General features: G+C 41.3%; 1 protein-coding gene across 1 annotated transcript in view; it reads left to right on the top strand.

Moving 5' to 3' along the window:
* Positions 1–23,152, top strand: part of CDC23 (cell division cycle 23) — a 45,780-nt gene that overhangs the window by 13,086 nt on the left and 9,542 nt on the right. Inside the window, exons 7-13 of the mRNA XM_077265542.1 lie at positions 3,630–3,807; positions 3,889–3,986; positions 4,079–4,160; positions 4,237–4,390; positions 13,287–13,406; positions 14,157–14,232; positions 15,072–15,133. Coding sequence (XP_077121657.1) covers positions 3,630–3,807; positions 3,889–3,986; positions 4,079–4,160; positions 4,237–4,390; positions 13,287–13,406; positions 14,157–14,232; positions 15,072–15,133 — 770 coding nt within the window. The remainder of the gene's footprint in view (positions 1–3,629; positions 3,808–3,888; positions 3,987–4,078; positions 4,161–4,236; positions 4,391–13,286; positions 13,407–14,156; positions 14,233–15,071; positions 15,134–23,152) is intronic.

Below are 23,152 nucleotides of genomic sequence, written 5' to 3'. Positions count from 1 at the left end.
CTCAGGGCATCAGAAACTCCTGTGTTTTAGGGTGGGTAGGACCATTTTTAGTCGCCTTCCCTTTCTGGCTCTCAACCGCTCTCGGTCTTCTCAAAGATTGTGACAGCGGTTTTGCACATTCTGTGGATCAGAGGTCCAGTGCTCTTCCTGTACCTCGTTGACATTCTCATCATTACTCCTTCCTTTTTTTCATTCCCTGGAAGGCCTGTCCATTGTTCTCGAATTCCTGTCTCAAGGGGTGTTGGTCTCTTTTTTTTTTTAGCATCGGATTGGCCCAGGACACAGAAGTTGTCAGTCTTCTCGTGGACGCCCGCTGGAGGCTCCCATACAGACCGGAACTTTCCTAAAGGCCGATCTGTCACCAGAATTCGCTGTGCCCCTGTATCAGACTCCTGGGACCTCAATTAGTCCTAGAAGCCCTTAGGAGTTCACACTTTGAACCACTTCATGAAGGCTCTCAGTCTTGGATGGTGGTGTTTCTGGTGGCTATCACCTCCATTAGGCGCGTCTCGGAGTTGGCAGCTCTTTCCTGTTGACTCTTTTTTTTTTTTTCTAGTTCTTCTCCAGGATAAGGTGGCTTTGCGACCCAATACCTTTTTTCCTTACCAGCATGGTGTTTGCCTTTCACCTGAACGAGGATATTATCTTCCCTTTTCATCCGGCTCTGACTCATCCTCCGTAGCATTCTCTGATCAGGTTAGACCTGATCAGGGCGATGCGTGTCTATCTGGCGTCGGCTGCCCCCCTTTCGGAAGACGGACTCTTTTGTTGTCATTCCCGAGGGTGTGCGTAGAGGCCTATCAGCCTCTAGGGCAACGATTGCTCGCTGTATCCAGATGGCAATTTGGAGGTATATCGGGTCACAACAGAGCGCCTTCTCCTGGGTTTAAGGCACACTCTACACGGGCAGTGGGCGCCTCCTGGCGGTACACCATAGGGCCTCCGCCCTTTTCAGTCAAGATGGGATGCAGAGTGTACATTAATGTGACATTTTTTTTTATGAATTTACCTAATGGCTGCAATGAAACAAAGTGAAAAATTTAAAGGGGTCTGAATACTTTCCATACCCTCTGTATGTTACGGCGGATGCCGGCCTAGGTGGAAGGCTCTTGCAGGCGGCAATGATTAGTTCTCCTACCTGAATGGAGTTTTCTGCTGTTCCTTCCCATCGGACTGCTTTGTGACATTACATAGTTTCTTGTGTCCCCCAATGAAGCGATAAAACAGGATTTTTGGTTACTCACCGTAAAATCTGTTTCTCGGAGCCTTCATTGGGGGACACAGCACCCTCCGAAGTTTAACAGCTCTGTTTACTGAATTATATTGTTACAGTGTGAGTTTGTGCGTTTTCTTTCTCTTTTACATTTTGCTTCTCCTACTTCTCTCACTAACTGATAAACCTAGTGCCAGTCTGAGGGGTGTACACTATGGAGAAGGAGCTAACTTTTTTTGTGCATAATGTCAGCCTCCTAGTGGCAGCAGCATACACCCATGGTTTCCTGTGTCCCCCTATGAAGGCTCCGAGAAACAGATTTCACGATGAGTAAAGATAAATCTTGTTTTCTGAATACTTCATGAGGTGAGTATTCAGCCACTGAGTGGTTCCCTTCACATCAAGTATCATATTAATCAGCATCACAGCGCCATTATAACCATGCCTTTCGTTTGTAGGGATAAATCCTACTGACAGATTCACTTTGAGGATACTCAATTGGGTTAAGGTCAGGGGAGGGTGGTGGTCACATCGAGTGTCTCCTTTTATGCCCATAGCAGCCAATGACTCAGAGTATTCTTTGCAGCATGGGATGATGCATTGTCATGCATGAAGATGATTTTACTACGGATGGCACAGTTCTTTTTGTGCCATGGAAAAAAGTGGTCAGTCCAAAACTCTATATAATTTGACAAGGTCATTTTCACACTTTCCAGGGCCCTAAAAGAGCCTACCAGCTCTCTTCCCATGATTCTGTCCCAAAACATGACTCCTCCACCTCCTTGCTGACGTCGCAGCCTTGTTGCAACATGGTGGCCATCCACCAACCATCCACTACTCTATCCATGTGGACCATCCAGGGTTGCACTCATCAGTAAAGAAGACTGTTTTAAAATTCATCTTCATCCATGTCTGGGCCCAATGCAATTATTTCTGCTTGTGAGCAGTGTTTAGGGGGTTGTTGAATAGCAGGATTATGCACAACTGCAAGCCTCTGGAGGATCCTACACCTTGAGGTTTATGGGACTCCAGTGCACCAACAGCTTATAATACATGTTTTCTACCTGATAATTGTGTTTTAGCAGCTGCTTTCTTAAACTGATGAATTTGGCAGAAATCTTCCTCATTATGCCTTTATCTGCACAAACCCACACTACAATGAACATGCTTGTTTTCTTAAACTATCTAATGTTTTCATACCTTGTCCAACACATTGCACTATTTGATGTTTTTCAGCAGCAGAGAGATTTTTTTCTTCCCCATATTGCTTGAAACCTGTGGTCTAATTAATATGTAAAGTTTTTAAGTAGTTTTCCTTTACTTGGCTCATCTGGCAAACTAATTATCAAAGGTGTTTGAGATTGATTTCAGGGATCCAAAGAACCCCGAGTCACAAGACCATACATGGGTTTATTTGAAAAACAAAAAATTACATCTTTATAGAACAAATGCAATTTAGATAATAATATGGAACGTGGTGTATATAGGCGGCCATGTTGCTTTTACCCTGTGACTTCCAATTATAACTGTCAACTATAGTTGCTGAAAGTCCCCTTGGGTTTTTAAATAATTTCATTGGTGGTTTAATTAGATTTTTTCCCTCTCTATTCAGTACTCATTACTTGGCAATTCTCAAAATGCTTCTATTCTGTGCTTGCTCAGTTGGAGATAGGGCTACATTTGTGTGACTCGTCCTTGTGCTGTTTGTTTGTTTTTCCTGCTGTTTAGACTCCGTGATTACGGTCTATTGGAATCCGTATAAAATGGACGACAAACTGAAAACATAATTGGTACTTCAGAGCTCCATTCAAGTTTCTTCTGTTTCTAACTGATACATTAAGAAATAATGGCTTAAAATTATAAAGTTAGTTTACTGACTTCAGTGAGAAAAAAAAAAACAGATGAGAAAAAAATGGTTGATGCTTGAGAAGTAAATCAGCCAGATTTTTAATAGTTCTCTTCAGCACATTGTCCTGTGAAAAAAGGATATCCCACCGAGAAAAATTATTTTTTATGTGCACAGAACGAGTGTTAAAGACCAGGCAGTGTGCATAGAAATGCAGTCTTTCTTTCTGAACAGGCTATTAAACACCCTGCTTACGTGCAGCCAACTGGCAACTGTTTAAAGGTTGCAGCTGACACGTGTGAATGCACCCCAAGAACAAAACTTATTGTAAAGGTTTAGAAACTACGGATTTAACAAAAAAAAAAAATTAAAAAATTTAACAGATCACAGTGATTCCTTCATATCATATATTCCATGTAAGAAAACAAAAATGAAGAAGAAATGAAAGCCCTATTCTGTTTGTGTCCATGCAGGAGAGGCATTTTATACTTTCCCTCTATCTTTTGGCTTTAACTGACAGACCAGATGTCACATCATCTTTTTTTTTTTTTTTTTTTTTAACCTTTGCAGCTGAAGTTCTTGTCATTGCCAGACTGCTGGATAAAGGAATTTTTCCTAGCACATATATACACAGAGCAGCAACTGATTGAAGAAGCTTTGCAAAAATATCAGAGTCTCATTGATGCTGGATTCTCCAAAAGTACCTACATTATTTCTCAGATCGCAGTTGCATATCATAATATTCGAGGTAGGTCTGCAGAATTCTGGCTATCTTCTACTTTAGGACATTTGTGTATCTCCTGACCTAATGGCTATTTGCTTTTGACAGATATTGATAAAGCTCTTTCTATTTTCAATGAATTACGAAAACAAGACCCTTATAGAATAGAAAACATGGACACTTTTTCTAACCTGCTGTATGTCAGAGTAAGGAATCACATTTATTAGCTTTGTCTCTTGTTTTTTGCAGTGCTTTTTTCAAAATGCATTACAGCAATTGTTATATTCTATTTCCCAAGGGTCTAAAACCAGAACTGAGTTACTTGGCACATAACTTATGTGATATTGACAAGTATCGTGTGGAAACCTGCTGTGTGATTGGTAAGTAATACACATATCTAGTCAATAATGTCAACTTGGTCTGTGTTTCCCTGAATATACCATCTGTTTCTTGTAGGGAATTATTACAGCTTGCGCTCTCAGCATGAGAAGGCAGCTCTCTATTTTCAAAGAGCCTTGAAACTCAATCCCAGATATCTTGGTGCATGGACCCTAATGGGTCATGAGTATATGGAAATGAAGAACACATCTGCAGCCATACAGGCTTACAGGTATGACAAAATCACTTATGGGCTTACAGTGGGATTTCAGGTCCACCTTTATGTGCCACTCGCATTATTCCAGAGCCACTGCCTCACTACATTACTTGGCTGGCTATTCATTTGAAAAGCTGGCATATGATGCTACATTTCCACTGCTGGGGAAATGTAAGTCTAGACCCAGCATCCCCTTTAGATACAGTGGATATAAAAAGTCTATCATCATCTCACAACATGTTCTACCTTAATGTCAATCCTAATCTGATCAAATCTATTGGGAAACCAATTGTGACTGGGGAACTAACTAAAATGTGTTCAGAATTTGCAAATCACATTTAAATTAATGGTAAATAGTAGTCAGTACACAGTTGCCATTATTTAAAGTGATTTTGTTTAACTCCATATAAAGATTAGTTCTAGTAGGAGTTTCCTGACAGGTTCTTAGTTGAATTTTACAGCAAAAGCCATAAACCGATTACAACACAACTTTCAACAATGAATCGGGTGAAGAGTAAGAAAAAGACAATTCCAGGGCATTAGGTATACCTGAGGCTACGTTCACATTTGCGGTCAGCGCCGCAGCGTCGGGCGCCGCAGCGGCGCCGCATGCGTCATGCGCCCCTATATTTAACATGGGGGCGCATGGACATGCGTTGTGCTGCGTTTTGCGCCGCATGGCCGCAAGCGTTGGACGCAAGAAACGCATCAAGTTGCATTTTTTTTGCGTCCAACTTTCGGCCAAAAACGACGCATGCGGCGCAAAACGCAGCGTTTTAGCGTGCGTTTTGCCGCGTTTTTGTTTGCGTTGTGCGCTGCGGCGCCGACGCTGCGGCGCACAACGCAAATGTGAACGTAGCCTTAGAAAACTGTAAAGACTGTCATCAAGAAGTGGCTTAATTCTGGCACAACAGAGACGTCATCTACAAATCTGCAAATTACATTTTTCTCGGATTTTCCTAAATGGACGGTGCAAATGTCAGTCTAATAAGTCATCACCCGTTAGAGTATACATCGAATTTTATTGAAGAAACCTCCCAATGATAACAGTATAATCTCCAAAATGAATAAAAACTCAAAATGCACTGTTCCAAATAATTAGGCACAGTAGAATTTCTAAACATTTGATATTTTTAAAGAACTGAAAATGCTCATTTGTGGAATTTGCAGCATTAGGAGGTCACATTCACTGAACAAAAAGCTATTTAACGCCAAAACATCCTAACAGGCCAAGATACATGTTAACATAGGAACCCTTCTTTGATATCACCTTCACAATTCTTGCATCTATTGAACTTGTGAGTTTATGGAGAGTTTCTGCTTGTATTTCTTTGCATGAAGTCAGAATAGCCTCCCAGAGCTGCTGTTTTGATGTGAACGGCCTCCCACCCTCATAGATCTTTTGCTTGATGATACTCCAAAGGTTCTCTATAGTGTTGAGGTCAGGGGAAGATGGTGGCCGCACCATGAGTTTATGTCCTTTTATGCCTATAGCAGCCAATGACTCAGAGGTATTCTTTGCAGCATGAGATGGTGCATTGTCATGCACGAAGATGATTTTGCTCCTGAAGGCACTTTTCTTCTTTTTATACCATGGAAGAAAGTTGTCAGTCAGAAACTCTATATACTTTGCAGAGGTCATTTTCACAGCTTCAGGAACCTTAAAGGGCCCTACCATCTGTTTCCCCATGATTCCGGCCCAAAACATGACTCCTCCACCTCCTTGCTGACGTCGCAGCCTTGTTGGGACATGGTGGCCATCCACCAACCATCCACTACTCCATCCATCTGGACCATCCAGGGTTGCTCGACACTCATCAGTAAACAAGACTTTTTGAAAATTTATTCTTCATGTATGTCTGGGCCCACTGCAACCGTTTCTGCTTGTGAACACTGATTAGGGGTGGCCGAATAGTAGGTTTATGAACCAAAGCAAGCCTTTGAAGGATCCTACACCTTGAGGTTCAAGGGACTCTAGAGGCACCAGGAGCTTCAAATATCTGTGTGCTGGTTTGTGCTGACATAAAATGTAGAAAAAGTTCTCAAATGATTCTTCTTGGTATGCACTTTTTCTTTTTTTCATAACAGAAACCTTTCATTTTAACATGGATGTGTAGACTTTTTATATCCACTTACTGTTGGTTATTGTGAGGTGATAGAAGCTGGATTTGCTACTATCGAGTGATCACCACATCACTTTCATATTTTAAAAGAGGTTGTCTTTTTAAAACATTCCCTTTTTCTAGGGGTTGCTAAAATTTTTTACAATTTCTTGCAAACTGCCCCGTATTATTTTATGAAGATCAAACTTTGCTAATTCAGTTTGTCTCCAGGTGACTATTCAGTGTATAGATACTGTTCCATAATAACTTCTTTATGAAACGTGCTACTTGTTTTATCTTTACCTCTTTTACCTCTTTTTACACACATGAAAATTACAATACACTGTTACTTTATTTAGCATCTCTTTAAGAGTTAGAGGTTACCTGATATACTTTTTATATATGAGCAAAGACTTCTTATATGCAAAAATATAAAAGTAAGCTTCATTCACCTCAGCATCTCCAGCGCCAGATCTACTCTGCTGTCACTGGTATTTGCTGTTATTACTGTAGCGGTATTGTGATCATGTGACTGATCAATCAACAGCCAATCAAGTAGTCACCACTGCCATCATATAAACAAACACTGCGTTCAACAGCGGAGTTTTGGCACTTTAGAGGCAGCAGTTAACTACAGCAAGCTTTATTTTTACGTAAATGAAGACTTTACCATAGAAAGAAAATAAAACCAATTTACTAAAGGGATACTTCGTCTTGAGGAAAAGGTTTAATTGGCATCTGTGCTTCTTTAGTGTAAAGGTACCTTCACACTCAGCAACTTTACAACGAGAACGACAACGATCCGTGACGTTGCAGCGTCCTGGATAGCGATCTCGTTGTGTTTGACACGCAGCAGCGATCTGGATCCTGCTGTGATATCGCTGGTCGGAGCTAGAAGTCCAGAATTTTATTTGGTCGTCAGGTCGTCGTGTTTGACAGCAAAAGCAACGATGCCAGCAATGTATTAGATGGAGCTAACGACCTGTGAGAACGGTAAGTGAGTCACCGTTACGTCACAGGATCGCTCCTGCATCGTTCTGGAGCTGCTGTGTTTGACGTCTCTACAGCGACCTAAACAGCGACGCTCCAGCGATCGGCTCGTTGTCTATATCGCTGCAGCGTCGCTGAGTGTGACGGTACCTTAAGAGCTGTAAAGCCATGGAATACCTGAGAAACTGGTTTAAAAAAAAAAATAATAATTTGATGTAAACGTATTACTTTTACTGAATTCTCTTGTTTTGAAATGTTTATTCCTGGTATTAAAATTTTATAGTTTGTGTTGGTTTCATGTGCTGCCATCAAAGAAAGGAAGGTTCCCAATTGTGCATTATTTTGTGCATTATTTTTTGTAGTTTTTTGGTAGTTTTAGCCTGTTTTTCATTTGCACCTTTTATTCTTTTAGTTTGCACTTTTTTAACATCTATTCTATGTGTTCAACATGTGTTTTTCTTTTATGTTCCCAATTGTCGACAATGTTTGGGGATTACAGATGTTTACAGATGTATTTAGCTACAGACCAGTCTCCAGTCTCCCCTTCATCTCTAAACTCTTGGAGCGCCTCATCTACTCCCACCTTACTCGTTACCTCTCCACTCACTCACTCCTAGACCCTTCACAGTCTGGCTTCCACCCCCTACATTCGACAGAAACTGCACTCCTCAAAGTGACCGATGACCTTCTGACCGCAAAACATAATGGTGACCACTCTGCTCATTCTTCTTGACCTTTCTGCAGCTTTTAACACTGTTGACCACCATCTCCTACTCTCTAGGCTCCAGTCACTAGGCATTAAGGACACTGCTCTCTCCTGGTTCTCCTCCTATCTTTCTGACCGCTCCTTAAAGTTTTGTTCGCTGGCTCCAGTTCATCCCCTTTTCCTCTCACTGTTGGGGTACCTCAGGGCTTAGTCCTTGGCCCCCTTCTTTTCTCTCTCTACACGGCCCCAATTGGACAGACCATCAGCAGATTTGGCTTTCAGTACCATCTTTATGCTGATGACACACAACTATACACGTCATCCCCTGACACTACCCCCACTGTACTACAGAATGCCAGTGATTGTCTGTCTGCAGTCTCCAACATCATGTCCGCCCTCTATCTGAAACTCAAGCTCTCCAAAACTGAACAACTTCTGCTCCCGCCATCTACTAACCTCCCTAAATCCGACATTTCCCTCTCCGTGGGTGGCACCATAATAACACCCCGGCAGCAGGAGCGCTGTTTGGGTGTTATGTTTCACTCCAATCTCTCCTTCACCTCCCATATATAATCTCTTGCCCGCTCTTGCCGCTTACACCTTAAGAACATCTCTAGAATCCGCCCTTTTTCTCACCATGGAAACAACAAAAACCCTCACTGTCGCCTTGATCCACTCCCGCCTGGACTACTGTAAAGCTCTATTAATTGGCCTCCCCCTTACTCAACTTTCCCCTCTCCAGTCCATCCTTAATGCAGCAGCCAGGTTTGTCCATCTGGCTAATCGGTACTCAGACGTGTCCGCTCTTCGCCAGTCGTTACACTGGCTACCAATTCACTACAGGATCCCGAAGTACTTGTTCTCACCCACAAAGCTCTTCACAGTGCAGCACCCCCTTACATCTCCTCCCTCATTTCTGTCTGTCTTCTAGCTGATTGCTGCGCTCTGCAAACGACTTTTGATTAACCTCTGCACTAATCTGTACCTCCCGACTCAAAGAATTCTCCCGTGCTGGGCCAATCCTCTGAAATTCTCTACCCCAAGAAATTAGGACCATCCACAACTTGCACAGTTTCAGGCGCTCCCTCAAAACACATTTGTTCAGAGCGGCCCATCATGTTCACTAATCAGTCATTTTATGTGTGCGTGTAGCCCATTCACTATCTCTATCTATCCCCCATTCCCTCAAGATGTCTGGACCATCATTGTAAATACACACCTGTACTTTGTATCTCCCCCACTTCATTGTAGATTGTAAGCTCTGACAAGCAGGGTCGTCCTATTTTGCTTTAATCATTATATTATTAACGTTGTTACTTATGGCTGTTGTGTTTGAAACTGTTAAACTGTAAAGCGATGCGGGATATATTGACGCTATATAAATAAAGATTATTATTAGCTGATTCATAAATTGGTACTTTTTTAACCCCTTCCCGACCTGTGACGCCACGTAGGCGTCATGAAAGTCGGTGCCAATCCGGCCTGTGACGCCTATGTGGCGTCATGGAGGGATCGCGTCCCTGCAGATCGGGTGAAAGGGTTAACTCCAATTTCACCCGATCTGCTAAGACAGGGAAGTGGTACTTCAGCCCAGGGGGGGTGGCTCCAGCCCCCGTGGCTACGATCGCTCTGATTGGCTGTTGAAAGTGAAACAGCCAATCAAAGCGATTTGTAATATTTCACCTATGAAGACTGGTGAAATATTACAATCCAGCCATGGCCGATGCTGCAATATCATCGGCCATGGCTGGAAACCCTGATCTGCCCCACCACCACCGATTACCTCCCCAGTCCTCCGTCCTGTGCTCCGCTCCCCCTGTGCTCCGATTCCCCCCCCCCCCCCCCCCCCCCCCCCCGTGCTCCGATCCCCCCCCCCTCATACTTACCGAGCCTCCCAGTGTCCGTCCGTCTGCTCCATGGGCGCCGCCATCTTTCAAAATGGCCGGCAGATTCGTTCCAGGTACATTTTGATCACTGTGATAGGTTTTATCACAGTGATCAAAATAAAAAAAATAGTAAATGACCCCCCCACCTTTATCACCCCCATAGGTAGGGACAATAATAAAATAAAGAAAATATATTTACTTTTATTTTTCCACTAGGGTTAGAGTTGGGGTTAGGCTATGTGCGAATTTGGCTGCGGATCCGCGGCGGATTGGCCGCTGCGGATTCGTAGCAGTTTTCCATCAGGTTTACAGTACCATGTAAACCTATGGAAAACCAAATCCGCTGTGCCCATGGTGCGGAAAATACAGCGCGGAAACGCTGCATTGTATTTTCCGCAGCATGTCATTTCTTTGTGCTTATTCCGCAGCGATTTACACCTGTTCCTCAACAGGAATCCGCAGGTGAAATCCGCACAAAAAACACTGGAAATCCGCAGGTAAAGCGCAGTGCATTTTACCTGCGGATTTTTCAGAAATGGTGCGGAAAAAATCTCACACGAATCCGCAACGTGGGCACATAGCCTTAGGGTTAGGGTTGGAATTAGGGCTAGGGTTGGAAATAGGGTTAAGATTAGGCTTGTGGATAGGGTTAGGGGTGTGTTGGGGTTAGGGTTGTGGTTAGGGTTGGGATTAGGGTTGTGGTTGGGATTAGGGTTAGGGTTGGGATTAGGGTTAGGGGTGTGTCGGGGTTAGGGTTGTGGTTAGGGGTGTGTTGAGGTTAGGGTTGTGATTAGGGTTATGGCTAGAGTTGGGATTAGGGTTAGGGGTGTGTTGGGGTTAGTGTTAAAGTTAGAATTGAGGGGTTTCCACTGTTTAGGCACATCAGGGGTCTCCAAACGCAACATGGCGCCACCATTGTTTCCATCCAATCTTGCGTTAAAAAAGTCAAATGGTGCTTCCTCCCTTCTGAGCCCTGACGTGCACCCAAACAGTGGTTTACCCCAACATATGGGGTACCAGCATACTCAGGACAAACTGGGCAACAACTATTGGGGTCCAATTTCTCCTGTTACCCTTGCGAAAATAAAAATTGCTTGCTAAAACATAATTTTTGAGGAAAGAAAAATGATTTTTTTATTTTCACGGCTCTGCGTTATAAACTTCTGTGAAGCACTTGGGGATTCAAAGTTCTCACCATACATCTAGATAAGTTCCTTGGGGGGTCTAGTTTCCAAAATGGGGTCACTTGTGGGGGGTTTCTACTGTTTAGGCACATCAGGGGCTCTGCAAACGCAACGTGACGCCCGCAGACCATTCCATCAATCTCTGCATTTCAAAACGTCAATACTTCCCTTCCGAGCCACGACGTGTGCCCAAGCAGTGGTTTTCCCCCACATATTGGGGTATCAGCGTACTCGGGGCAAACTGGGCAACAAATATTGGGGTCCAATTTCTCCTGTTACTCTTGTGAAATTAAAAATTGAGGGCTAAAAAATAATTTTTGAGGAAAGAAAAATGATTTTTTATATTCACAGCTCTGCATTATAAACTTTTGTGAAGCACTTGGGGGTTTAAAGTGGTCACCGCACATCTAGATTAGTTCCATGGGAGGTCTAGTTTCCAAAATGGGGTCACATGTGGGGGAGCTCCAATGTTTAGGCACACAAGGGCTCTCCAAATGCGACATGGTGTCCGCTAACGATTGGAGCTAATTTTTCATTCAAAAGTCAAATTGCGCTCCTTCCCTTCCGAGCCTTGCCGTGTGCACAAACAGTGGTTTGTGACCACATATGAGGTATCGGTGTACTCAGGAGAAATTGCCCAACACATTTTAGGATCCATTTTATCCTGTTGCCCATGTGAAAATGAAAAAAATTGAGGCTAAAAGAAATGTTTTGTGAGAAAAAAAAAAAAAAATACTTTTTCATTTTTACGGATCAATTTGTGAAGCAACTTGGGGGTTCAAAGTGCTCACTATGCATCTAGATAAGCTCCTTGGGGGGGTCTAGTTTCCAAAATGGGGTCACTTGTGGGGAAGCTCCAATGTTTAGGCACACAAGGGCTCTCCAAATGCGACATGGTGTCCGCTAAAGATTGGAGCCAATTTTTCATTGAAAAAGTCAAATGACGCTTCTTCCCTTCCGAGCCCTGTCGTGCGCCCAAACAGTGGTTACCCCCCATATGGGGTATCTGCGTACTCAGGACAAATTGTACAATAACTTCTGGGGTCCAGTTTCTCTTTTTACCCTTGGGTAAAAAAATATTGTTGCTAAAAGATCATTTTTGTGACTAAAAAGTTAAATGTTCATTTTTTTCCTTCCATGTTGCTTCTGCTGCTGTGAAGCACCTGAAGGGTTAATAAACTTTTTGAATGTGGTTTTAAGCACCTTGTGGGGTGCAGTTTTTAGAATGGTGTCACTTTTGGGTATTTTCAGCCATATAGACCCCTTAAACTGACTTCAAATGTGAGGTGGTCCCTAAAAAAAAAAATTGTTTTGTATATTTTGTTGTAAAAATGAGAAATCACTGGTCAATTTTTAACCCTTATAACTTCCTAGCAAAATAAATTTTGTTTCCAAAATTGTGCTGATGTAAAGTAGACATGTGGGAAATGTTATTTATTAACTATTTTGTGTCACATAACTCTCTCCTTTAACAGAATAAAAAGTCAAAATTTGAAAATTGCTAAACTTTCAAAATTTTCGCCAAATTTCCATTTTTTTCACAAATAAACGCAAAAATTATCGACCTAAATTTACCACTAACATGAAGCCCAATATGTCACGAAAAAACAGTCTCAGAACCGCTAGGATCCATTGAAACGTTCCTGAGTTATTACCTCATAAAGGGACACTGGTCAGAATTGCAAAAAACAGCCAGGTCATTAAGGTAAAAATAGGCTGGGTCATGAAGGGGTTAAGATTGAAAAACTTTTGTGCAATTGTGCTCCAGTTCCCCCTCTGGAATGATTTTATTTATACCTGAAATTTTTGCAACATTTTAGCACAACATGCAACGTTGTACCATAAAAAGGCACAAAAACGGTCAAATGCCAAAATTAAGAGCAGGTTTGATTTTGCTCAAAATTCATAAACCACACATGTGAATTTGAATAATTTTGGCACATCATAAGAACATCAACAAATACCACAAGACAAAGAAATGGGATTTAAAAATAGCCATAAATGAAGGATCATTTTATTTATTTATTTATTTATTTTTTACAGGCATGCAATTGAGGTCAATAAGCGAGATTATCGGGCATGGTATGGATTGGGACAGACCTATGAGATCCTAAAGATGCCATTCTACTGCTTGTATTATTATAGACGTGCCCACCAGCTACGGTATTGCATGTTTATTTATTAAAAACCTACGTATACAAATTCACAGACTAAAGACTTACTACATTTCATATGTACTTTTACCTCATGTGAATTTGAATGAATTGAAATGAAATAATTTGACCTTTTTGCTGCATTTTATTTTTTTCAGCACAGTCCAACACAGGGCTTGTGCAGACAAGCGTATAAATCGGACATCTGATGGCACACTGACCCATGTTATTCAAGGAGGCTGTCAGATGGCCAATTTTTCTCTCAGTCTAACTGTAATAACAAAATGTCAATGTGCACTATTCTAAGTATTGGATGAGACTTGCCCATTCAAGTCTGACTTTAATTAAAAAAAATCAGATCCCACACATAACATCCTTGTGGCATCTGATTTTTGCAGATACATCTCATTTGTTGGAAACTGTATTTCATAATGTACATTTTTAATGTAGAGGTAATGTAAAAAAATTGACACAGATGAAAAGCTTCCGATTTTTCAGGATAAAACTGATGATTTTTCATACACTTCTCTATGACCCATTATTAAGCAATTGTGCTGCTTATGCTGATGCTACATGGAACGATCTACGTGATGCAAATGCCATTGGAAATGTAAATCTTAAAGTCTATAATATGTTTAAAATTGTATTTGTGACCGGAATGAAGGCATTGTAATGCGTGTAAAAACTATTGTGATGCAACTGCCCAGTCCATGAGTTGATCTGAAAACAAAAAATCAAAGAATCTTTGATCTCTTTTCAGACCAAACGACTCCCGGATGCTCGTTGCCTTAGGTGAATGTTATGAAAAACTGAACCAACTTGTGGAAGCTAAAAAAGTATGTTTTCAAGTTCATTTTAATGAGCCGTGCAATTGTTTTCTAGTGAAGGAATAAAAAAAAATTTTGAAAGCTGGAAATGATTTTTCTGCAGATGATTATTACAGTTTGAATTGTAGATGTGAAGTCAGCCTTTTTTTGCTGTAGCAGAGTACATAGACCATTCTTTTTCTAGCAAGTATTGCACTAAAAAAAAGGAACAAATGAAATGCTCTTTGAAGAATAGCTCTTTGGAGCAAGTCTATAAACTGCCTCTATGCGTAAGGGAAGGATAGTAGGCACATATAGTTAACCTGTTGATATTTACTCCATGAAGTAATTCTGGTGGAGTACACAGGTCCCTGAAACAATACTAGGGGTTATGCATTTTCATTTTATAAATTTGCTATAGTCCGAGCTTGAAAATGCTTTTTTGTTGCTAATGTAAGTTATGTTTGAAGAATGGAAGGAGAGTATCGGTACTTATTGCTTTTTGGCCAATAACCATTTTGTACAGATGCATATAAGACAGTCATGGACTACTTCAAGCACACTTCCCATTGTAAAAGACTGCTGGGCCAGATGTAAAGGAAAAACGGTGCGGCTACACATTACAGCTAATTGGATCTCGCCTCTCATTTTTCAGAGCACTTATAGGAGAAGGAAAGTAGAAAGCTGATTGGACGCAGTAGGCCATTTCCCTCTTCCTTTGCACCAGTTTTGAAAAATGTGAATCTATATAAAGGCTGAATGTAAAATATTTCAGATTGTGGGAACAAGACCTGCATGTATTACTATTAAATGTATATAGTGCCTGTCAGTCATTGATAGAGCAATGTTGTGATTTTTCCCCATGACAGTGCTACTGGAGGGCCTATGCTGTTGGTGATGTGGAAAAAATGGCTTTAGTTAAGCTGGCAAAGTAAGTTTTACATTTATCACTTAACGATTGTAATTATTTAGAATGGACTGTTAATGAGGGACAACATAATTTAGGGAATGACTCATTTTCTTCAGAAATATTTTGTGCTGAAAATGAACCGTTGTTCTTTCTAGCTTCTTGGTGACTGATGCTATCTACGTTTATCATCAGTTATCTTTGCAATCAAAATCTAAAATGCTTGTTAGAGCTGAATCTGTCTACGATAACTTCAAATATAGGGCGCGATTCATCAAGATAGGCATTGTTCATGCCAGGCTTGATGAGAAGATGTCCTGGAGTCAAACACTGTTGCCTCATTAAGAGGCGTGCGCTTCGCCCTTGTCCCGCCGCAGCCCCACTCATTTTGGCAGAGCTGCGAGAAATTGTGAAGATGCCAGAAGTTGCCAGCATTTAGGCGCAGCTCTGAGAATTCTGGCATGAAAGCTTTGATGAATTGGGCACATACAGACATATTTTCAGCATATAAGACCATGTCAATGCTTCAGAATAGATCAGCTGCTTATTACATGAGGAAAATTTAGAGCTTTAATTGAAAAATCTCCTTGACTGCAGAACAGTAGCTATGTATATTTTACTTCTAATACCTATAGTATTTTCTGTTGTCTGCAGTCACCACTACTTACTGAAGATGGAAATAATAAAATTAATATGTAACTACAGATCTTTTGAGGTGCGGTAATACACTAGCTGATTTTTTCCCTAATTTTAGTGCTGTAATAAATTGAATGTCAACGCACAATAAAAGAATTCCTCTAGTTAATAGACTCCATCCTTAAAGGGGTATTCCCATCTCCAAGATCCTATCTCAGTATGTAGCAGGTGTAATAATATTAGCAAATATTTCCACTAGAAATTTAGTAAGGTTCTTCTGATTCACTATGTCGCTTAGCCTCATGTAGGGCATTGCAGGAGCTCAGGTATTCATGGTTACGACCACTAAGAGCTGTCTAAATGTGATTATATGAGTGGTTGTAACCATGGATACCCAAGCTACTGCAATGCCCTACATGGGGTAAGCGACATAACAAATCTGAAGAACTGTACTACATTTCTCACTGGAGGTATTTGCTAATATTATTATTACACCTTCAAAATATTGGGATAGTATCATGGAGAAGTGTTTAGAAATATATTGGGAAATAGCTTTTTAAAGTCACATTACTCAAAATGTGCTAACATACACCTAATATTTAACCCCTTCCCGACATTTGACGTACTATCCCGTCGAGGTGGGGTGGGCCCGTATGACCGCCGACGGGATAGTACGTCATAGCCGATCGGCCGCGCTCACGGGGGGAGCGCGGCCGATCGCGGCCGGGTGTCGGCTGCATATCGCAGCTGACATCCGGCACTATGTGCCAGGAGCGGTCACGGACCGCCCCCGGCACATTAACCCCCGGCACACCGCGATCAAACATGATCGCGATGTGCCGGCGGTGCAGGGAAGCATCGCGCAGGGAGGGGGCTCCCTGCGGGCTTCCCTGAGCCCCCCGCAGCAACGCGATGTGATCGCGTTGCTGCGAGGGTCTTACCTCCCTCCCTGCCTGCTCCAGACCCGGATCCAAGATGGCCGCGGATCCGGGTCCTGCAGGGAGGGAGGTGGCTTCACAGACGCCTGCTCAGAGCAGGCACTGTGAAGCAGCCTGCACTTCTCGCAGATCGGTGATCTGTCAGAGTGCTATGCAAACTGACAGATCACCGATCTGTATTGTCCCCCCCTGGGGCAAAGTAAAAAAGTAAAAAAAAAAATTTCCAAATGTGTAAAAAAAAATAAAAAAAAATATTCCAAAATAATGAAAAAAAAAAAAAAATATTATTCCCATAAATACATTTCTTTATCTAAATTAAAAAAAAAAAACAATAAAAGTACACATATTTAGTATCGCCACGTCCGTAATGACCCAACCTATAAAACTGCCACACTAGTTAACCCCTTCAGTAAACACCGTAAGAAAAAAAAAAAAAAGAGGCAAAAAACAACGCTTTATTACCATACCGCCGAACAAAAAGTGGAATAACACGCGATCAAAAAGACTGATATAAATATCCATGGTACCGCTGAAAACGTCATCTTGTCCCGCAAAAAACAAGCCGCCATACAGCATCATCAGCAAAAAAATAAAAAAGTTATAGTCCTGAGAATAAAGCGATACCAAAATAATTATTTTTTCTATAAAATAGTTTTTATCGTATAAAAGCGCCAAAACATAAAAAAAATGATATAAATGAGATATCGCTGTAATCATACTGACCCGACGAATAAAACTGCTTTATCAATTTTACCAAACCCGGAACGGTATAAACGCCTCTCCCAAAAGAAATTCATGAATAGCAGGTTTTTGGTCATTCTGCCTCACAAAAATCGGAATAAAAAGCGATCAAAAACGGTCACGTGTCCGAAAATGTTACCAATAAAAACGTCAACTCGTCCCGCAAAAAACAAGACCTCACATGACTCTGTGGAGCAAATGTGGAAAAATTATAGGTCTCAAAATGTGGAGACGCAAAAACTTTTTTGCTATAAAAAGCGTCGCTGGTTTCACACTTGCGTTTTTGTCTGCAGCGTTTTTTGCACAAAAAAACGCATGCGTTTTTTCCCTATATTTAACATTGAAAACGCATGCGGTTTTTTTCTGCATGCGTTCATTTTCAGAAATACAACCTGCAGTATTTTCTTGCGTTTTTAAGCACATGCGTTTGTTTGCATTAAAAACGCATGCATTTTTATCGAAAAAAACAGAAAACACACTGAAAAGCCACCCACCACCATCAAGGTGATAAAGGGATCCAAACCCTAACCCTAACTCTACCCCTAACCTCACCCCTAACCGTTTAATGAACATTTTCTGACAGTCATAGTGCCACGTATTTCAGTGCCACGTATTTCAGTGCCACGTATTTCAGTGCCACGTATTTCAGTGCCACGTATTTCAGTGCCACGTATTTCAGTGCCACGTATTTCAGTGCCACGTATTTCAGTGCCACGTATTTCAGTGCCACGTATCACGTATTTCAGTGCCACGTATTTCAGTGCCACGTATTTCAGTGCCACGTGTTTCAGTGCCACGTATTTAAGTGCCACGTATCACGTATTTCAGTGCCACGTATTTCAGTGCCACGTATTTCAGTGCCACGTATTTCAGTGCCACGTATTTCAGTGCCACGTATTTCAGTGCCACGTATTTCAGTCACGTTTAGGGTTAGGGTTAGGGGTAGGGTTAGGGTTAGGGCTAGGGTTGGAGGTAAAGTTAGGGTTGGGGCTAAAGTTAGGGTTGGGGCTAAAGTTAGGGTTAGGGTTTGGATTACATTTACGTTTGGATTAGGGTTGGGATTAGAATTATGGGTGTGTCAGGGCTAGGGGTGTGGTTAGGGTTACCGTTGGGATTAGGGTTAGGGGTGTGTTTGGGTTAGGGTTTCAGGTAGAATTGGGGGGTTTCCACTGTCCAGGCACATCAGGGGCTCTCCAAGCGCGACATGGCGTCCAATCTCAATTCCAGCCAATTCTGCGTTGAAAAAGTAAAACAGTGCTCCTTCCCTTCCGAGCTCTCCCGTGCGCCCAAAAAGGGGTTTACCCCAACATATGTGTTATCAGCGTACTCGGGACAAATTGAACAACAACTTCTGGGGTCCAAGTTCTCTTGTTATCCTTAGGAAAATAAAAATTTGGGGGGCTAAAAATCATTTTTGTGGGAAAAAAAAGATGTTTTATTTTCACGGCTCTGCATTATAAACTGTAGTGAAACACTTGGGGGTTCAAAGTTCTCACAACACATCTAGATAAGTTCCTTGGGAGGTCTAGTTTCCAATATGGGGTCACTTGTGGGGGGTTTGTACTGTTTGGGTACATCAGGGGCTCTGCAAATGCAACGTGACGCCTGCAGACCAATCCATTTAAGGCTGCATTCCAAATGGCGCTCCTTCCCTTCCGAGCTCTGTCATGCGCCCAAACAGTGGTTCCCCCCGACATATGGGGTATCAGCGTACTCAGGACAAATTGGACAACAACTTTTGGGGTCTAATTTATCCTGTTACCCTTGTGAAAATACAAAACTGGGGGCTAAAAAATCATTTTTGTGAAAAAAAAAAAAAGAATTTTTATTTTCACGGCTTTGCGCTATAAACTTTAGTGAAACACTTGGGGGTTCAAAGTTCTCAAAACACATCTAGATAAGTTCCTTGGGAGGTCTAGTTTCCAATATGGGGTCACTTGTGGGGGGTTTGTACTGTTTGGGTACATCAGGGGCTCTGCAAATGCAACGTGACGGCTGCTGACCAATCCATTTAAGTCTGCATTCCAAATGGCGCTCCTTCCCTTCCGAGCTCTGTCATGCGCCCAAACAGTGGTTCCCCCCCACATATGGGGTATCAGCGTACTCAGGACAAATTGGAAAACAAATTTTGGGGTCCAATTTATTCTGTTACCCTTGTAAAAATACAAAGCTGGGCGCTAAAAAATCATTTTTGAGAAAAAAAAATATATATATTTTCACGGCTCTGCGTTATAATCTGTAGTGAAACACTTGGGGGTTCAAAGCTCTCAAAACACATCTAGATAAGTTCCTTAGGGGGTCTACTTTCCAAAATGGTGTCACTTGTAGGGAGTTTCAATGTTTAGGCACATCAGGGGCTCTCCAAACGCAACATGGCGTCCCATCTCAATTCCAGTCAATTTTGCATTGAAAAGTCAAATGGCGCTCCTTCCCTTCCAAGCTCTGCCATGCGCCCAAACAATGGTTTACACCCACATATGGGGTATCAGCGTACTCAGGACAAATTGCACAACATTTTTTGGGGTCCAATTTCTTCTCTTACCCTTGGGAAAATAAAAAATTGGGGGCGAAAAGATCATTTTTGTGAAAAAATATGATTTTTTATTTTTACGGCTCTGCATTATAAACTTCTGTGAAGCACTTGGTGGGTCAAAGTGCTCACCACACATCTAGATAAGTTCCTTAGGGGGTCTACTTTCCAAAATGGTGTCACTTGTAGGGAGTTTCAATGTTTAGGCACATCAGGGGCTCTCCAAACGCAACATGGCGTCCCATCTCAATTCCAGTCAATTTTGCATTGAAAAGTCAAATGGCGCTCCTTCCCTTCCAAGCTCTGCCATGCGCCCAAACAATGGTTTACACCCACATATGGGGTATCATCGTACTCAGGACAAATTGTACAACAACTTTGGGGGTCCATTTTCTCCTGTTACCCTTGGTAAAATAAAACAAATTGGAGCTGAAATAAATTTTGTGTGAAAAAAAGTTAAATGTTCATTTTTATTTAAACATTCCAAAAATTCCTGTGAAACACCTGAAGGGTTAATAAACTTCTTGAATGTGGTTTTGAGCACCTTGAGGGGTGCAGTTTTTAGAATGGTGTCACACTTGAGTATTTTCTATCATATAGACCCCTCAAAATGACTTCAAATGAGATGTGGTCCCTAAAAAAAAATGGTGTTGTAAAAATGAGAAATTGCTGGTCAACTTTTAACCCTTATAACTCCGTCACAAAAAAAAATTTTGGTTCCAAAATTGTACTGATGTAAAGTAGACATGTGGGAAATGTTACTTATTAAGTATTTTGCGTGACATATGTCTGTGATTTAAGGGCACAAAAATTCAAAGTTGGAAAATTGCAAAATTTTCAAAATTTTCGTCAAATTTCCATTTTTTTCACAAATAAACGCAAGTTATATCGAATAAATTTTACATTTAACATGAAGTACAATATGTCACGAGAAAACAATGTCAGAATCGCCAAGATCCGTCAAAGCGTTCCAGAGTTATAGCCTCATAAAGGGACAGTGGTCAGAATTGTAAAAATTGGCCCGGTCATTAACGTGCAAACCACCCTTGGGGGTGAAGGGGTTAATGCTAAATGTTTACTTAAAGTGATACATAAGTGATTATGTTATGATATTGCATTACATATATCCAGCTCATCAGGAGTTTTGGTAAGGGTCACCAAGATTGATGTCAGACACATCCCTAACACATTGAGATCTTATAGATTAAGTTGGCCGTAAAGAATATGTAATCAATTTATTTACCACAACTATGTTTTTGATGTAAATTCCCCGTAAATGCCAAGCGTATTGTTGCAAGACTGTGTAAAGCCATTATTATGGCATTCATTTAGCATAAGTTTGATCAATATAAACTTATGAGAGCATAGTTTAAATAACTTTTATATAAACATGTGCTACTGTTACAGCCTATTAATGAATACCAACACAAAAGACTGCGCAAACAAGAAGAAAATATTAAGGAGACACACTCTAAATCTAATTTACCAACCAAAATCTGAAAACGAGTGCATACAAGGGTCTCATAAAAACTTAGTTTATTAATTATACTTAAAAAATATTTAAATACAAAAGACACACATATATATATATATATATTACCAAAACAGAATGTCCCTAGAAGTGGCACCAGTAACATGTACAAAGTGAGAGATTTAAAGTAAGACGACAGATTCCAAATAGGACAAAGCACCCCATCTACGTAATAATTCAAGTCAACTAACAAGTGTCATGACTAGTACTAAATAGTTTAGTGAAAAAATGCATAAGGTAAGTACTTACACACAAGATGGTGTGTCAGTGAAAAAGGGGGGTTCTTGTACATCAGTCCTGATCCACCAGCCCAAACTCACGTTTCACCCCCTGACAAAGCCTCAACTTGTTAGTTGACTTGAATATGTAGAGGGGGTTCTTTATCCGAATTTGGAATCTGTCGTGTTACATTACATCTCTCACTTTGTACATGTTACTGGTGCCACTTCTAGGAACATTCTGTTTTGGTATATGTATGTCTTTTGTATTTAAATCTTTTAGAAGTATATTTAATAAACTGTTAGTTTTTTTGAGACATTTGTGTGCACTCATTTTCAGATGTCACATCAAGCATGATGTGAATAAGAGGCCTCAAACGGCAGATGTGAATGAGAAGGATCATGTATGTTAGATTTCAACATGCACAATCCTTGGTTGTACTGACAGATCAGCTTCTACCAGTAGTACCTGGCAGTCTGTCTTCTCATTGTATAAAATATGCACACGTGTTCAATTATTTAGACTATAAATATCTTATGTACCTTACCAGCTTTAGTATTTCCTACATCAGATAACTGTACAGTGTCTGGTACTACGCTTCTCAAATGGCATACAATCAGAAGATGCTCCGAAAAGATGACATTATTATTATAGCACCATTTATTCCATAGCGCTTTACATGTGAAAGGGGTATACATAATAAAAAAGGAGTACAATAATCTTAAACCATACAAGTCACCGACTGGTACAGAAGGAAAGGGGATACTGCTGCTCGGGCTCAGTCTACAAGGGATGAATGGTGAGGATACAGTAGGTTAGGGTAGAGCTGGTTGTGCAGTGGTATTATGGAACAAGGGTTATTGCTGGTTGTAGGATTGTCGGACGAGGCGAGTCTTCAGGTTCCTTTTGAAGGTTTCCATGGAAGGCGAGAGTCTGATGTTGGAGTAGAGGGGATCTACAGGAGAAATCTAGTATGTGATTGTGGGAAGAGGCTGTGTCTGGAGGGGGGGGGGGGGGGGGAGATGAGCGAGCTTTCAGTGATGCCAAGGAAGGAGAGGGTTTATTTTAGTAATGAAAAGATAATGGATATATGAAAGTCTGTTGCAGAGCAAGCGTTCCATAAGGGACTGGAGAAGCGGAGGCTGGGTGAATGGGTATTAGGCTAGAGAGGTTGTGGAAATTTGTGATAGATGGGAGGTGGAATTGACTGTGGGGATGTGGTGAGGAGCATCAGGATTTGGAGAGATATCACCAGCAGGGAGGAGGAACAGAGAAAGTGTTTGTACGTGGATGCAGGAGAGGGTATGAGGTGTCTGTGCTTGGAGACAAAAGATTTTATGTTAAAGAACAGATCAGCGGAGGAGATGAGATGGATGGGCAGGATGGAGGGAATATTTAAAGTAATGCTGTGGGATTTCTGCTGTGAAGTGAGCAGAATTGTGACAGCA

Source organism: Ranitomeya variabilis, chromosome 5 (assembly GCF_051348905.1).
Source record: "Ranitomeya variabilis isolate aRanVar5 chromosome 5, aRanVar5.hap1, whole genome shotgun sequence".
Classification (NCBI taxonomy): Eukaryota; Metazoa; Chordata; class Amphibia; order Anura; family Dendrobatidae; genus Ranitomeya; species Ranitomeya variabilis.
This window is presented reverse-complemented; position numbering and strand designations above follow the sequence as displayed.